Source organism: Larimichthys crocea, unplaced genomic scaffold, assembly GCF_000972845.2.
Source record: "Larimichthys crocea isolate SSNF unplaced genomic scaffold, L_crocea_2.0 scaffold537, whole genome shotgun sequence".
Classification (NCBI taxonomy): Eukaryota; Metazoa; Chordata; class Actinopteri; family Sciaenidae; genus Larimichthys; species Larimichthys crocea.
In genome coordinates this window covers 77,954-96,389 of record NW_020857021.1, presented here as the reverse complement: position 1 = coordinate 96,389, position 18,436 = coordinate 77,954, and the positions used below count along the sequence as shown (strand labels likewise).

Here is an 18,436-nt window from a genome sequence, read left to right as displayed (position 1 = left end):
ATAGATTTTTGTAAATTCAACTTGAATCACAAAATGGATGGATGGATAAAATTCACCATCATGCTAATAGGCTGCTTCAGCGTTTTCCGTCAGATCCAATTATTTTTGTTTATAGTTTGTCCAGGCACAGCTTCATGCGCCGCACAAAGGGCTGTTAGAGTGTTTACGCTGCACATTATTCACTGGAGATAAACAGCTGGAGGATGAGAAGTAACTGATACATGCAGCCATTAAACAGCTTCAATGCAAGACCTCAGCTGTTACACTTAAGTAGTACTGGATCACTTCAGCAAAATCGTATCATTGCACTTCTTCAAACCATAACAGTGCAAAAATTGTCACAACTGCACAATGTAAATCAGACAGGGAGGTGAGCTGGAGGAAGCTGTGGCTGGAGTCCAGGATAATTTGATCTGAGGTTCATTCAGTGAATCAGGTGCTACGGGGAAGTTAGGTTGCTGCAACAACTGTTTCTTTTCTGAGGCAGCATCCTCTGAAGTCTGCGTTTTAGGAACAAACATGCCATCACAGGGAAAAGTGCAACAAAGAAATTTTGCAGATCTCAGTATCCCATAATCCACGGTGCTCATAGGCAGTATTATTGTTTAAAGGAGCACTCAGGTTGTGTACTCAAGGTCAGAAAGTATCTTGTGAGGACATCTAAGGTCTTAAGTGCTCATTAATCAGTGGCAAATGCATGCATGCATACATGCCATGCTCTGGACAAATAAAAAAGCAACAGCAGGATGTGAATAATGGGAAGCAGGTAGAAACTCCACTGGTTGTTCTTGACAGGAGCTCTGACATGTTAATCACAGGGTTGGACATAAGCCTTACTGTAAACATGGCTAATTATGAGCTTTCCTACTGCATTCACCATTTCATCATTAACAGCAACTGTCTGGTAATAAACAGGGACGTGTGACTTTACAGTGACCAGAACCTGAAAGAGTTCCCTCCAAGAGGTCCTCCACATAAAGATGGACTGTTAGGGGAGAAGGCAAGATTTCGGCCTGAAAGACACACTTGGGTGCAACACATGGACAACTGCTGCCTGCAGCACAGCATTCATTTCAAAGATCTCTCAGATTTCCTACTTAGCTACAAAATGATATACATAAACATAAGTTCATGTTTAAATCCAGGCATCTAACTGAAGAGTGTGTGTGTGTGTGTGTGTGTGTGTGTGTGTGTGTGTGTCCGCCTACCACAGTTGACTTCGTCCTCTCCGTTATCACAGTCCTTCTCTCCGTCACATTTCCAGAAGTTGGGGATACACTGAGTGGAGCCCGCTCCGCAGCTGAACTCGTTCACGCGACACGTCCTCATGTCTGCATGAACAAAAACAGACACACCGTCAACAATGCATGGTTTCATTTGTGTCCCTTTAATGTGATTTATATTGACGTCTCATCTAGCTTTGTATTTAGAGAAAACTAACCTGTATTTCAATGTGGTTATAACCACAGGTCTAAATCAGGTTTATTTCCCTTTAGTTTTTAAACCTTTTGGGGAGGTGGGTAGATCTAGACACCTTTCATAATGTGCCAACAAGGACCAAAGACATGGATTTGTATAAAGAAATGGCTTCTGACCCTGCTAGACCCAGGACAATACACACATGCACAGAAAGGAACCAAGCAAACTTGAAGTTATGAATCAACAGCGCATTCATACTGCACTTCTACTCGTCCGATTTGATTTTCATCTGCATATTTCAGCCTTATTCAAGCCTTTAGGCCTAAGGGGTTAAATGTGTAATTCTTGTATAAGCAGCGACATGTTCCAAGTGTTGTCTCATGTGGTGTCATCACACAGCTGCAGTGGGCCTACTTGTTGCCTTTTGAAGGCAGTCCCCTTGTGACAGCAGGCCACAATGAGAGGACAGAACAGGGTCACAGTATAACAGACATTTGTGTTGGAAATGGTGAACGGCTTTTGGCAGATTAATGGTGGCATTGGGCTACAAGCTACCTGTCAAGAGAAGGTGTTTTATTGAGGTCTGATGGTGAACACACAGTCCTCTTCGGTTAACGCAATGCCCAGACAACCAGAAAACCGCAAGCTGTCACATAACCCAGTTTGCTGGAACATCAACAGCCGAGCTCTGGAAAGTCGTTTTTCTATAATAATTTTCTGTCAAGTAATCGTACCGCTGAGCACTGCTAGTTTAAAGATTTTCTTGTTTGTTTGAGTTTGTAGCCATCTGACTTGAGTTTAATTTCTGCAGCATAATTTGAACCATTTCGTCTTTGCTGTGTAAAGATCAGTTTTCATATTCACCCTGCAGTATGTGTTTCCAAAAAATCTGCGCTTCAAATGTCTGCTTTGCCTCTTATCCCTTCAATCCTCCCCTGTGGAAGGCGATACCAAGCAGTGTTGCATATAAAAATGGACTGAGCCGAGATAAGAGCTGCTCAGTGGAGGAGTAGATGAAGGTGAATTGAAAAATGGCTCCTTCAGAGGTGTGAAGTATTGACTATGAGTACAGTATGTAGTTTTGCAGTCCAGTTCAGTGTGTTAAGAGCCTCAATGACAGAGTTACAACAGCTTAGTGCCAGCACTTCTTTCTGTGCATAAGACTTGTCCTGTCTCCCACTTTATCATGCTCCTTCAAGAGTTTAGGTCACGTCATAGTAGTTTGGCAACTCAGTGATTTATTGGCAGAGCATATACTGCCAACGTGATACAGACACAACCAACCCCTGAAAGTATGTCAGGTAATCTTTTTTTAATGAGTATTACATATCGTTTGTGTGCAGCACAGTTCAGTGACCGCAGAGAAAGTGTTTAAGTCTAAAGGTCAGCTAATATGGACTGAAGCTGAATATTTCATTAAAGAAATTATTAGAAACTATTAGGTTAGAAATACATGTTTTCAAACTTAGAAGCTAAATCTGTTCATGGAAAAAATATTTTTTCAGCAGGTGGTCTATTCAGTTCATTCAGGGAAACGTTGCAATATCTAGAAATCTTTGACGTTAGTTGGCTGGGACTAGACCTCGTCTCTGTTGCTAGGTCATTACTAAAGCTTGGACTTCTTGCTGGAGTAGTAAACTGGGTCCTTTACAACGTCCTGACTGCATCACTGATAAATAATAAAACACAACCTCTCATGTAATGTTGCTCAACTCAACAGTCGGTAATGGCAAAGCACCAAAACAAACAATGCAGGAAGATGATGCTAGACAATGTGAAATTGGATGTGAACGATGCAGGTTCCAAAATATTAACAAAAATCTCATTTGAAAATGTTTTAGATGCATACGACACATCTGTCAGCCTTTAAAGATACTCCTGTCTTATGAAACCTTCCAACATCTATTTGAATAATTACACAACGATCTATTTGAAACAACATCCTGTTATCAGGCCCCATAAAAGTTGGCACTGAAGACGAAGATTTTCACACGGCGGTAACAGTGTAAACAAAACACAGATGGCCAACTCAAACCCAGGTTGTAACCTGAGTATTAATGAAGGGCTGACATCCTGGTTGTCCTTTCAGTCAATGACTAAGTGACCAGAAACTGCAGCTCACTTCCTTAACGCAACGCTAATGCAAGAACACAACCCGTAAACCTTCACACAGAAACTGTCAGGAGACACACACACACACACTAGATTCCTTTTCCTGGTGCCAAGTCATGTGCAACAGCTGGTCAAACAGTACAGTGATATAACACCTATAGTAGCTGAGTTGACCTGCACGTACACCATTGCAGCTATGAATGGAACTTAACACAGGCTTTTAAAACACATGCGCACACAGAACACTGTTAGGGACCTTCAGTTGACCGACACACTTTTTCAGGATCAAGTGGAAACATGCACACACACGTTTTAGCATTTAATCAAGGCAAGAACAGGCGGGTGTCAGAGAGCCTAAAGAGGGAAAGCTCAAATGGCACAGCAGGACTTTTAGTCACTCAAGTTCAACTTCTCTAATGCAGAATGTAAAGAATGTGCTTCAACACAGTATGGAGAACTTTAATCAGAAACAAATGTAAAGGGGAAGGAAACTAAGATAGTGCTCAGAAAAAAGTTAGCAACAAGGTCCATAATTAACTGAAAAGGGCTTAAATTGTCTGTCAGTGTCTTTGATATTCTCACTACCTCAGGCAAAATCAGAAATATCCTCACATCTTAGAGTGGCTGCAATCACTTCATCCCACTGAAAGTATAGAATTAGTTGACAGAGCTTCCAACTTCGCCAAGTGTAGCCAAAGCACGAGTGTATTAAAACTACATTCTTTCTAATGACCAGTAGGGGGCAGCACCACAGACTGTATAAAAATAGTCAGACTGTATTGAGTCTAATGGGAAAATGAAACACCACCCTCCATTGATTTATTCCATCAGTAAATGGATTCTTCATGGAGTTTATGGTCTCAACCTCTAATTTCAAGTCTTATTTTAGACACATGATGTTAATTTAGTAAATTATGGTCCCATTTAGAGTGAAATAGACGATAAGGGCAGGGTATGATTTAGCCATGGCTACCTTGTGATTGACAAGTCATTTCCAGCGAGTGCATCCAGTTCAACACAACCGGCTCACAGAAAAAGATTTAACGTTAAACAAGGCAGTGCTGATCAAATACGATAAAATCATCTGTTGCTGTGTGAGCAGGTAGGACACCAATTTTACTACTAGAAAACAGTCTGAATACAGCCCAACTTTCAGTGCATCGCCCATTAGCTCAAAGCTCTCACCCAAATATGGTCACTTTTATTCAATTCAACTCTTTCCATGTTAGTTACAGTAAAAATTGTGACGAATGTTAAACTGTGTGCTGTGTGTGTCTGTAAACCTGTCAAACAAGTGATTTATCCAAATGTGTCAATTAGCAAAACAAGACAAACCTGACTTGTCCTTCCTCTTCCTTCAGCAAACAACATTCATCAAGCATTAGACTGAACAGAACAAAAGGATTCACTGATGGTGAAATAAAATGACTAGATCTTGCCTGCTACAGCATATTCTAATAACGTATGGTTTGTCAAAAAGTTTTTTAGACTGTAACATTTAAAAAGCATTTTGATGATTGTTCAACATGTAACGTGTTCAGGACCCTCATGGCCATTGTCTATATTAGTCCAACATTAGAATAGCATTGTCTAAAGCTTATTGAACAGCTGCTTTTTGAGGGCACCACACCCATTTATTTTGTCTTTTTAACACTGCAGGAGCTTGAGAAGGTCTTGGCAACACCACACAGCTAGCGGCTTTGAATAACTGGTGCTTTAACGGCTCTCCAAACAGCAGCGCTCTCATTTTGGCAGCACAGCACCACAGATCCCCATTCAACAGTGCAGGAGGGATTTGCCCCGACTAAGACGTAGTGCTGTTTTCTTTCCTGCCACGGGTAATGAATTTATTTTTGTATTGTTTTCAGGTTTGTGCACTCAGCCTGCTGTGTTGACACAATGCAGCGAAAAACAGGGAGAACTGTTCTATGAAAAGTCAGAGTTTGAGTATAACCCTGCCGCGCACACCAGAAACCCTCTGCTGCCTCGGCAAATATCACTTCACAAACATCGAGATGAAGCCTCGATCAGTCATAGATTCAATTTTATATTCAGTGTCTGGTTGTATTATTTTTGCATTTGTTCTCTGAGAAGTCGTGTTAGATTTTACACTGCTAGAGTCTTCCCAAAAAATACTCCAAGGTCTAGAGAGAAGCAGTTCTTATTAATAGTGCATCAGGTATCTCTGTTAGTGGGTGCAGTCTGAAGTCAAACTTTGAGCTGAAGGCTTCTTGGTAACATGCCATTTTGTCACGGTTAATAAGTGACATCCAAAAGCCAAACGTCACGACACACAATTACACGTCATGCTCCAAATAAATCCATTGTGTAACAGTCTCTACTGCTTCATTCAATGATTCAGGTCTCAGAGGCAGGGCCTTTGCTTATCATTTGTCAGAGGAATTCTGGAGTCCACAGCAATTTCTTTTTTATTTTGTTAAGACTTCTATTGTGCCGCTGATCCATTTTGAATATCATTTATCATATCATACAGTCCAATAGTTTGTTATAATAGTATTGGTATGTCCCAGTGCACATCTTGACTGCTTTGGACATTAGATACTATTAAGTCAAGTCAATGACATTTAGTTAGAACGTGAAGTCGTTTAGTCAGAATGTGAAATTACTAATCATACATTAGTCTCTAATTTGTCCTTACTTTTTCCATGATGTGACCTTACTGTCACTTGTTAAAAGCCTGATAGAGGTGGTTGTATTGAAACTTTTTAATACATTTATTTTAAGTAAATGTATAAAACTCCTTTCCCTGTCTGTTCAATGTGCAAAGATTACTTTCTTTATCTTTTTAAAATGGTGAGTATTTACCAGTTTCTTTCAAACTGCACTCACTGCAGCTGTTTATCAAGTGTATTTCATTAAGTGTTTTTTTCTTATTCTGTGCTGAAGCTTTACTCAGTTTGTATTCTTTTGTACTGCTAATATGAAAGACAGATGTGAAATCTCTCATCAAGCTTCCAGCAGTCTCTCCTCTGTCTTTTACTGACACTGGTTACAGTTGGGTACAGACCTGAGGTTCAGTGTTTACTTATAAAAATGCTTTAAGCATGCTGGAAGATTTTAATGAATATCAAACCAACAAGTGCTTGATGACACGTCTTCATCTTCCCTCTGATGTACATCTCTGTACCTGAGGAGATGCCAAAGATCATTTGTCTTTACAACAGCGTGGTGAAGGCAGCGCTGATGAGAGCTTCTCATTAAAAGGCAATTCAGTATAAACACTTTCCATCATCGCTTATCTGCAACAAGCATCTCTGCAAAACCTTGCATCACAGTTAGACCATTTAAAGCTCAGCAGCTCTTCTTAGTTCAACTTAGAAAATGTATTTATTTGACGGGGCTGCACACAGGGGACTCCCCCTCACAGATTTTAAGTGCCTCGCTTCATTTCTGCCGTTAGACACAGCAGCAGGCTCTACTGTGCACTCAGATAGTCAGGTTAGTAAAACTCTGCAGCTGGTTGCTAAGCAAACTAAGAATAATCAGCCCTATGCCTGACATGCTTTATGGGCCACAAAGAAAGTTTCCACGTATTCAACATATTCTCAGTGGCAGAACAAGTATTCAGAAACCTTATTAAGTAAAAAGCAATACAAAAACAATCCATGACAAGTACTGCCATTACAAATTTACTGAATCAAATTAGTATTAATTAATCCTCATATTGGTTTATCATTACAGATTCCTCGCTGGTGGATGAGGAGCTAAAATAAACCATGTTACCGTTGGGTAATTCTTCATGTACACCAAAGACCGATGGCTTGTTTGAGGACCCAGGCCCCGCTTGAGGTTTGTCAGATGAATGTGGAAAAGTCAAAATTAAATAATCAGAAGCAGAATGCAAATATTCAAGTACCAAAACAAGTCAAGCTCAGTTGATGAATGACCTTATAACTGATCATATTTAGTGGTTTTTGAATTAAAATCTGTGTAATTTAATAATAGCAGTGGATCATGGTTGAGTTGTTCTTTGATTAGATATTTTATTGATCTCAATCATTTTGTTGCTGTGAAGCTGAAGTACAGAGTTGCATTGGTATCTTTACTTCAGTTTTTTTTTCTGTATCTCGATTAGATATGTATTTACATAATGCCTCCTGACAATAGTCAAAGTGTATTGACCTCTGTATAAAGGCTTTGTTATCCCATAAGAGCAGCTAGGAAACACCTTCTAATTGGAGCGTGCATACGTTGGATAAACTGTTTTTAGGTCAGTTTGTCCTTGCTGCTTATTACCTCAGCCTGAACCTGTCAGAGCCTGCAGTAATTAAAGCTGCTCACATTGTCTGACCTCCTGGGGGACGTGTGTGTACGAGAAGCCGTGGTTTCAAACTATAAACAACAACAAGGTAGAGCATGAAGAGCATTAACGTGCATTTATGTACCTTGCTGCTCTGCAAACCTCTGAATGAACCCATTAGTTCTACGTAATTCATAAATAAGAGGGAGTAGCTGGCCTGTCTACAGCATTGTTCTCTCATGTGGCAGATACCGCAGGAATAACATATCATCACGTATCATATTTACTAAACACTACATACACTTAACCCTTGAGCTCTGACTGTGTGCCTTCACATACATACCTATCCAATGTCAGTTTAAGAGGTTGAGTACTTGGAAAACAGTAACGTTTGCTTCATTTCCCAACCTAAAAGCATACCTTAGAATTTTGTGTTGTATGAGGTATCAGCAATCAACCTGAAGTAATAAACTTCAGGAAAAGAATCTTTTTTTTTTTTTTTTTTTTTTAAAAATAATAGTTTTTTAAATCAACCTCTTCCTAAGTGGTTCATTCAGGCTGCTGAAAAGCACTGCATTCACTGCAAGATTTTTTTTTTTTGGCCTTTGAGCTTTATTTCCAGACAGCTGAAGAGTGACAGGAATGCGGGGAGAGAGATGTGGAATGACACGCGAGCAATAAATTACATCTGGAAAAGTTTCTAACATCACTCAGTCCCAAGGTGAAAGCATCTACTCACGGCAGATTTCTACGCTCTCGTCGGACCCGTCCTCACAGTCCGGCTCCCCGTCACAGTGCCACCGCTTCGGAACACATTGGCCGTTGAGACACACAAAGTCCACCTCCGCACAAGTCTTTCTAACTGGAAAGGGAGAGAGAAGAGAGATGGTTTTGTTAAATGTGGAAGAAGAGACATGTTCAAACATCTCACAATAGATAGAAACGCAAGGATAAAGAGAAAAACCTGAAGGACCAAAGCCATACTCACCTCATTAATATGAATTTCAGTACAGCCAACCTAAACATTCAACCCCTTTTAAAAAAGGTCACAAGTTTACAATTTGCTGCTTTCTAAATAAACAAAGCCTGAACTCATTTGCATTGAGAATGCACTCAAAACTATTCTCTGGTGATTTGACTGCTTCAAGATAGAAAACACTAAGTCGAAATATTAAGAAACTGAAAAGGAAAAAACTCTTAAACAGGAACATTTTTTGCTTTTCAAATGATGGACATAGCAAGGACATGACAGGTAAGGATTAAGAAAAACACTGATCTCCACAAACCACTGGACATCTCAAAGTTGGGCTGACCAGTACTGAAACCTATGAAACTTGTTTACACAAACAGATAAAGTAACTGTTGCTAAATGTCATTTTTTAATGTAAACTATAGACAAATTGACAAATGTAGCAATTAAATTGATGATATACTTATTATTCTGTAACATTCAGATATACTGTATTCATGTTTTTTCATGTATTGAAAAGTGCTACGTTGTCGTCCACAGCCTTATTTCATAAACTGAGATGTCAACGAGCTAGGAGCAGTTTGATTTATTTGAATAATGTTTTAAGCCTTCAGGCTTCAGGTCTTAAGCCTTTTAAGCCTGAAGGCTTAAAACATTATTCCACCCCATCCATTAATTTACAGAAAAAGCATGAAAAGATTGGGGCAACTGGAGAGAGTCTGACAACTGTGTTCACCAGCTCTCAGGCATTTCAACTCAACACCAGCTTCGTGTCTGAAATAGACATGAGGTGATCTCTTAGATTGTTGGCAGATTATTGGGAGAGGAGTGACTCGTCACCGACAAAACCATCTACAGCCCAATGTCGGCAATAAGTTCAACTCTGTCCCAACCTGTGGCTTACTCATTTTTCCCTTAAGGGACCATTTTCCATCACTGAGTAAACAGACGACCCCTGACTAAGTCTATGGATCTCATATTTTTAATGCAAAAGTAATGGATAAACCGTAGTATTAACACAAATGGTGAACTGACGAGAGATGAGTTTTCTGACTGATCTGCTCAGAAACTATTTCTTCAGTTCTATGTTATGTGTTTTACTTTTAGCAATCAATTCTCCCCGACACTTTCCATTCTTTGGTTGTATTAAACGTATGTTTCTAATACAGGACGAGACAAGAGTGAAGGCTCTGGTACTAGAGCTTGTGCTCAGGTGTTCATAGTGTCCTTATTCTGTCAGTTTATATCGTGAATAAACTTTGTTTTCTCACACCTTTAAAATTAAGAAGGCCTCACAACCCCGTGGGGTTGGTGACCACTAGTGTTGATAGGGACCCGTTGTTTGGACACTACTGGATCAGAGTGATGCTCTGTGGTCCAGCTCCTTGGCAAAACCAGGGTCAAGATTAGCTTTATTTTATTTCAGACAGACTGGCTCACTGTAGAAGACGCTGTGTGTGACTTGAAGTGACACACGTCTCAGGCTAGACTTGATCCAGTACCAACAGAAGCGTCACATGTGTACAGATGGGTGAAGAATGACCTTATTTGGACACAGTGAATCTCTGTAGTTCTAGTAAGGATAAATGCTTCCAGCCAGGAAGAAACCTTCTACATTGGGTTGGCACTGATACAGTGATTCACTTGTACTGCTGATCTCCAGTCTCTTTGATCAAGCTTCAGTAAACACTGCTGTGTAAGTCATCAAGGTCTTCTGAGAACTTCTGAAGACTACAAGTGAAGCTAGACAACAGACAAAACCATGTCTGACACAGCGCAACAACAGCATGCAAAGAAAATGTAGTGGACAGCAGCCGAGAGTTTCTTTGTTGTTGTTCAGCTAACTCGCCAAATTAACTACAGCTGAGAAAATGTGACTGCAACAGTGTACGGCTGAAAAATTAAAGTCTCCAACTAATCCTTTCATCTACTACAGTGTATTAAGACAGTTAATTATGAAAGCCCTGAATAAAATTGAGGCTCTTGCAATTTTAACTTGCAATCGTTGATTTGATATAAAATAATAATCATTCAGCCCCATCTCCAGGTTATGTAGGAAAGTATTCCTCATCAGGAAAGGAAAAGAGATGGAGTGTTTCAAGATGTTTGAGGGATTTCAAAACAAACTCCTCTACCCTGCACACAGGACGCCATGTCTCCTTGAGGCCTTCCCTCAGCCTCTCTGACCAGAATACAAATATGTACCCGAAAAAAACAACCAACTCCAATTTGAGCGACGACAGCAGCAAGTCACAATGGGCCCAATTATCAACCTCCATTTTTATGGATTTACGAACACTCTCAGGACAGACTAAGCCTCTTCTACTGGTGAGTAGAAATGCTCCTTTTTGGTTTTAAAACGGCGGCAAAGAAATTCCCCGGGTTGACGGATGTGTGGGTGTGTGAAGCAGGCGCATGTGTGCACCGATTGCTACAGTATGCCCTTGCATGACTGGTGGATCAACTATTGATGGCTATTTGCACCGATAACAATAGTTTGTACTGAGACAAAATGTCCGACTGTGTTCCTCTCTGGTTAAAGACATTCACCCACTGTAGAGTTTGATCACATGCTGAATCAGGAGGATCGTTTTTCTGTCGCTGATGATTAGTTTAAAATTCAACACCCAGATTGGGCATTCTTTTTGTCAGACCATCCTCACGTCAGTCAGGCCAGTTGTTGAAACTGGAATAAATGCTGCATTGAAGTTATATCCAATGTGTGGGAAATCCTAGCTTCTGACTGGGAAAGGTGGCCATGTTTACATGATGGATCTTGTCAACCTTGGTTTAGCAGACTATTATAAAGAGTAGGAGTATACTGGGGTGCAGATGTTTTAACTCTTATGGGGAGTGTGTGTGTTTATCTTTTGCATATCTCGTCCACTCCCCTTATCTGGCATGTGTTTACTGAGGCTGGCAGGGAGAGATAATTAAAAAAAAAAAATAAAAAATAGTTCAAGGAAAAGAGAGACAGGTTGAGGGAAGTGTCATTTTGGACAAGAAACTTAATGTTCATTACTAAGCGGAAAACCAAAAAAGGAAATTGTGAGTGGGGAGATGTCCGAGACAGTCCATTTTAAGAAAATTGTATAAGAATCAACTGACAGAGCTCCTCAGGGAGCCTTTTCTCTGTAAACCTTTTTGTGTGTTGCACTGTTAAATGCTCCTTCTTGCACAAGGTTACTTAAACTTTGAATCCAGTCCTTCTTATTCAAGGGTTCTTCTTTAAAATTCTCGAACATAGACACTGGTGGCAGTTTAATTATTTAACCTTAAAATACCGTATTTTGCGCACTATATGGCGCACCTAAAAGCCTTCAATTTTCTGAAGCGCCGTATAATCCGATGCGCCTTATATATGGATCAATATTGGTTAATCATGGCTACCGTAGTCAGGGGGCGTCGCCGAAGTAACCATAGACATATATAGTAGACGCCGCATTGAGTGCTGAATCGTACGTCGACGCCATTTTGGATGTGGCAAAGTAGAGCACAACCATTTTCCTTTTATTAGTTTACAGGCAGATCTGCCACATCCAATATGGCAGACGCGTTAACGTATCGCAGCAACGGACCAACCTGCTCAATGAGGCGTCTATGTATATATATATATATATGTCTATGAAAGTAACAGCAGTAAGAATGGTAAAGAGGAATTCGAGTCCAACACCATTCGTGTCGCGAAAATACTACGTCACTGACATTACCTCGGGAAAAATAATAAAACAGCTGTTTTTTCATTTTGGGAGTGAACAGAGTTGTCAGAATGCTGGTTTGTATTCTATTAATAAAGTTTGACTGACTTATCTGACTGTTTTGTTGACATTCCCTTTAGCGCAGCTGCATCTAGTGGATGCATAACGCAACCCCAGCCACTACTGTAGCTTCTATTCTATGCGCCTTATAATGTGGTGCGCCCTATATATGAAAAAAGTTTTAAAATAGGCCATTCATTGTTCAATACGGTACTGTTATCATTAGCAAAGTCACTGCTCTGATTGGCTGTTGATGGAAGCTCACAGTCCTCCAGGTTTACCTGTCTGAACACCTGGTCATGTCGTACTATTCATTATTTTGTTGTACGCAAGTTTCTATAACTTTGATGAAAGGTGATCAATGATCAGTGAAACAAAACCTCCTGCAGTTGTTCTGCATTTAAAGTCTTCCAACAGCTTGAAGAGCATAATCCTTCCCACTGGTGATAGGCTTTTATTTTGATACATCTGCAGGTAGTTTTATTTCATTTCAGTGACTGTACATTTGTACAGAGTGAATTCTCTTTGTGAGCCATTCAAGTAAAGTAATTGATGTTTTACCACCTCTACCAATTCATTTCCTGCAGGGAAACCTGTACATTTCTATCTGAAGGGGGTCTTCTGCTTCTCAGGATTCAGTATGATCTCTTCTCCTCCTCCATCCCTTGCTTTCTCACTCATTCCCTTCACTTGTTCTTTCCTCCCTCCCTTCCTCCCAGCCGCATATGACCCACATAGACTGAGGGACAAAAGAAAATGGAGAAAGATCCGAATGTATTGGAGACACACACGCACACACACCTCTGCTGTATCCAGATTTAGCTCTGCTCTAGCTGTTACCTCCCCATCACCGGGTCATGGTGCCCTAAGGGATGCTGGGAAGGCTCCTGGTTGAGCCGAGCTAACACCATGGCTTCTGAATGCCATGTAACATCCATCTGTGTAAATTTGACGTGAGAACATGTGCCATCTGTTCTATACTGTCTGTGGGGACTTTAAACAGAATTCATTTAGAAAAGAAACTTAGTCCAACACTACATCTGCTAGTCTGTATTACAACTGAATGAGAATGTGTGAGAATGAGGAAGGTTCTTTAAGTTTTCAGAAGGTTTGTCAGTGATGTAATACACTATGGGCCATACTGAAATCCTCAAGATCATATTCAGCACTGCTGGAACGTAGCAAAGCTAGACAGTAGATCCAGGCTGTTCAACTGGTAGCCTGGAGACCACATCAGGGATCATTAAGTGTCTTAAATTGCATATTACCATTTGCAGTAGTAAGTAAACTCAGTGTGCTTGACATTAAAATGCATGTGCATGACCATAAACTGAATATTTTTGGGTTCTGGACTGTTGGTCAGCCAAGATTAAATCTGTTTAATCAGCTGTATGCTGATGTGAATGACAATTTATAAACAAAATGAATCAGGAAAAGAAATCAATAGATTAGTTACCAAATAAAATGTTGCAGTCTTACAACGATACAGGTACAGAGCAAGTCACTGCCAACTGCAGCAAGTCTAAGTCTTGTATGTATCAACACTGATGTCACGTAGACCATCTCATGAAAATATACTTGAATTTTTCATTACAATTCTTTGCTGCTTCAGATATTTGCATCTATTTTGGCTAAAGGAAATGTATTTATGGTGAGGAAAGGAGGCTCTGACATAAATAATTCTTTCCATTAAATGTTTGAGTGTAACCAAATGTAGTGTCAGAGTTAGTAAGGGGTGAGAAAAACAAACAACTGGCACGAGTCCAACCGATGCAGAAGTTAATCTGGCACCCTGTGAGGTGACCTTTCAAGATACGACTCAGGCTCCATTTCCAACTTCATTTCCATATTGTTCACTTTGGCAGGAAAACATGTTTAATTGTATCCAAGATGGATTGCCGTCCCACGCTCCATCAAAGTCCACATTAACAGGGTAAACACATTTCCAGCCCACACCAGCACAGGAGCAATGGAAATGGCAACTGATCCTCCTGAACAGATCAGCCATCAGAATAGCACAGACAGTACGACCCTAACAAACATGGACTGTCACAACTTTTGTGAGGAGGGAGAAAAGGGATTGAGCATGTGCGGTAGAGGAGGCTGGTGTTGGATTTCTCTTATAGACTTCCCTGTCTGTGGCTCTCTGTCGGGTTTGTGTGATGTATATCTGATATATGAATAGCATGTCCGATGGTCGCAACTGAGGGTTGCATTACTTTAGTCAGCCATAAAGTGCAGATAAAACTGTCTTCTTGTAACCTTCATAGCCAAGTTGACACAAGTTAACAGCTAGTTAGCAGCTACAAGTCTATTCAAATCAGAGCTCTCCAAAATACTTTCACAGCTGAGCTTTTTTCTGTTGTGGATGAATACATGTTTGCTTTTCTATCAAATATATAAAGAAGTAGGACAGTATGACTGAGTCAAAACAAACTACAGTGTGTTTTCATGTTACACAGTGTAGCTCATTAGCATCATGTGGGTTTGGGCAACAATGGAGCTCTATGGTACAGAGGAAGACAACACTGTATATCAGGATTTAGCTACAGACAGTACTTGTTAGAATGAATCCATTGTTGGTTCTTTTCAAAAGACTTTTTCATAACATTAAGAATACATTAAATTAAAATTATTCATATATGAACATTATTGCCAGAGTTATCCTTAAAAGGAGAGAAATAAAACAGAAGTGATGTGTGTGACCGTCTGGTGAGGGGAAAGAAATTTCAGTGGAGACTAATTACAGTCTTACAGTGAGCTACGTTTGGAGACAATCCACCTCTAATTATCCACTCACTGACATTGGCTAACTTAACAAACATACTTGCTTGAAGTGATTAGCTGTTCTGTTTATATATGTGCATGTCCAGTGGTCTATACTGGCATTCATGAAGCCTTAATCCGATTTAACCTCTGGGGGTAGAGACCAATTACTTTTGAACAAACAGAAGGCCACCAAAGTCTTCTTTCCTTTGGATTATCGCATTCATAAGCAGATGCTGAATGCAGTATGTCAGTGATGCAGTTTGAGTTTAGCGTCTCACCACAGGAGTTCTCGTCGCTGCCATCGGTGCAGTCCTCGTCTCCGTCACACTGCCAGACCGACGGGATGCAGCGACCGTTTCCACACTGAAACTGGCTGGCCTCACATTCTGTCTTCGTACCTATAGAGGAAGAGACACAGAGAGGGAGTGTGAGCAAAACTGAAGCAATTATGGCCCCAAATGTTTTCAGAATTATCATTTACTGTATTTTTTCGGTGTAATTTGATTTTCAGTGTGGTCGTAGCACAGCTCCCCTGTGGTGCTGTAATTTCAAAACAAATTGTTTTCAACAGATCTAGCTGGCGAACCGAGCAGATCTCAACCACCACTGAGCCACTGCGGCTGGCTCAGAAAAGCCGATTTCTCTTCAGCTCTTGATCAACTTGTCACATTTTCCCAACTGTACCTCTGCCAACACTGCAGCCACGACCCTTATTTAGGGTATGAGCAGCAACTAGTCACCTAGTCGCTGAAACGGTAATCTATACACCTCTAAAAATACAGAGAGAAACACCTTCCTCAAATGATACGGTGTTGGAGCTCTTAGAAACACACAGAGCTGATCTCACATGCCTTGTTTGCAAGATTTTAGTAAAGAACTAAACCTCAGTGTCCTGAAAACGTCTACAGGGTGCCATCTGTTCAGCTGTCGTCTGAAGGACATCACATGTACAACAAGTGCCATGAAGAGAAGAAACTTTCCACAGAAACTTTCCACTATTATCAAAAACGACAAAGAAGCAGATTTCTGAATATTGATTGGACGAGATGATTAGGCTGATAGCCTGCTGACTTTGGAACGTTACTGAAAAAAACAAAAAAATAAACTGATGGATTTATTCTGCATTGTAGATGAACCATATGTAGGTCACGGAGGGAAGGGAAAAAAAGTGCTTCCACTGAGAAAAGACATTCATCTACAAAGAGACTAAAGCACGAGTCCAAATGAGGAAATTTCCCATTTTTCTGTGGTTGGTTCAAATACTTGGAAGCTGAATCTCTCTTGGTTTTTTGGATCCTGGAACGAGTCGGCAACTTCCAGGTGAGACCTGAGTCACACAGCTTCCACTCCACCGTGGAGACCTGGAAAGACTACACAAACATAAGAGGCAGAGCTCAGCACACCTTTCACACAGGAGAAGGCCAACAAGCACAGGCTGGTGGTTCAGCACAGAGGAGCAAGTGAAATGAGGACAAGGGGGCAAGCCAGGGGAAACATAGGCACACAGAAGTATGAGGAATAGATACAGGGAGACACACTGATCAGCCACTAGGATAATTGTGATTGGTGACGGCCCTAATGTAATCAAGGAATAAGCATTGAACTGAAAGTTAAGCTGAACGATGAGTTTTAAGTTTGGACTAAAGGTCTCAGTCAGGGAGGTTATTCCAGAGGAGGGGAGCATGAGGAGAAGACCCAGCTGCCTGCTGACTTCGTTTTTAACCTCTTTGATCATCTTGTTTTGGTAGAGAGATGTAACTGAAGCCAGTAAACTAGAAATGGCGGTGTTCAATTTTCTAGGCCTAGAAGGTTAGCAACAGAAAACACAAAACACAAGATCCTTTGGAAAAAACTGAAACAGAAAATGGAGGATAGAGAAAGGAGACAGTTGTTGATGTAAAAAAAAAATGTTTTTAAAAACTGTGCGTCACAGGAAGTGACAAACCAGCACTGCCGTGTCGAAATATCTTCTCAATTCAATTCTCAGTTTTCACAGAAATGAAACTAGAATAGGAAAAAAACTGACCTAAGATTTATTTCCTCTTCGGCACAAGACAAACTGGATTTCCAGACTGTGTAGCAGGTAGTTGTCATTGCAGTGCAGTGTGCACTCTGGAGGTAGTGACGACTCCAGGCCTTAAAATAACACCATCTGACCTTGACACTCACTTTAGTCTGGACTGCGAGTCTGTCCAGGTGGGTAAATGGAGCACACGGTGGTAACACAGTGGAACATCCAGCTGAATGGCTGTGCCGCTGAGAGGTCAACTACTTTTTATAAAAAAGGTCAAGTCTCCCAGTCCAAACTTTTCAGGCATTTGCCAAAATTAAATATCGATTTTAACAACATTTGGGGGCTAAACGGATTTCAGGCATTCACACCAGACTCTAAAGTCTCTAAAACTGCTTTTAGTCACTGAGACACCATTCTAAAGGAACTGTTTTAAGTGGGTCAGAGGCTCCTTTAGGGAGACAAACACTACCCTGCTGATTTGATCTGAACCTGAAGAGCTGCAGGCCTTTAACCGAAGCAGCGACACATGACTGAAGACCTGCATGAATGGAACTGTGCCAAAATTTATGGCTCGACAGACTTCGTCTGTAGCTGTGGCCCGTGAGGGATCTCTACCACAAGGGTAATATGACTGACTGATCTGATGCTCAATCTGAGGCTAATGAGTTTTATATTGTATAATTGATATTAAATTATCTTACTATAATGTTTTATATTTGGTAGTTGATTAGCAATGTAACATTTAATAATCTGATCAAGACAAAAAGCCAAACAGTGTCCAGTTTCTTAAATGTGAGGATTTGATGCTTTTCTGAATAAGCCAGCCTCTGCTTCATCCTGAGTTGATCAAAAATCACCATGTGAACACGTATGGTACCCCCCAGGAGACTATTAAATGTGGTAGGCCACCCTGATATGTATCTTGTTTTGTATCTTATCTTGTTTTTCATTAAAATGGCATTTGCTGCATGGAATAGCATTCTGCCTTTTTACCCTGAGAAATATTTTATTTTTTAAAAATGAATTAAATTTGTGTTTTAATGCAGCATTGCTTCAGGCGAGGTGGCCCACTTCTATTATAAAAAAAACATTTCATGAAGCCCAGCAGATTTTTTAAACTACTGTAAGTGCTG

General features: G+C 40.5%; 1 protein-coding gene across 2 annotated transcripts in view; it reads right to left on the bottom strand.

The window, feature by feature from the left end:
- The window catches only part of vldlr (very low density lipoprotein receptor), a 55,947-nt gene that overhangs the window by 28,318 nt on the left and 9,193 nt on the right, over positions 1 to 18,436 (bottom strand). For both annotated transcript variants that reach the window (XM_027276735.1, XM_027276736.1), the window contains exons 2-4: positions 15,568 to 15,687; positions 8,532 to 8,654; positions 1,209 to 1,331 (exon numbers count right to left, since the gene is read on the bottom strand). In XM_027276735.1, coding sequence (XP_027132536.1) covers positions 1,209 to 1,331; positions 8,532 to 8,654; positions 15,568 to 15,687 — 366 coding nt within the window. The remainder of the gene's footprint in view (positions 1 to 1,208; positions 1,332 to 8,531; positions 8,655 to 15,567; positions 15,688 to 18,436) is intronic.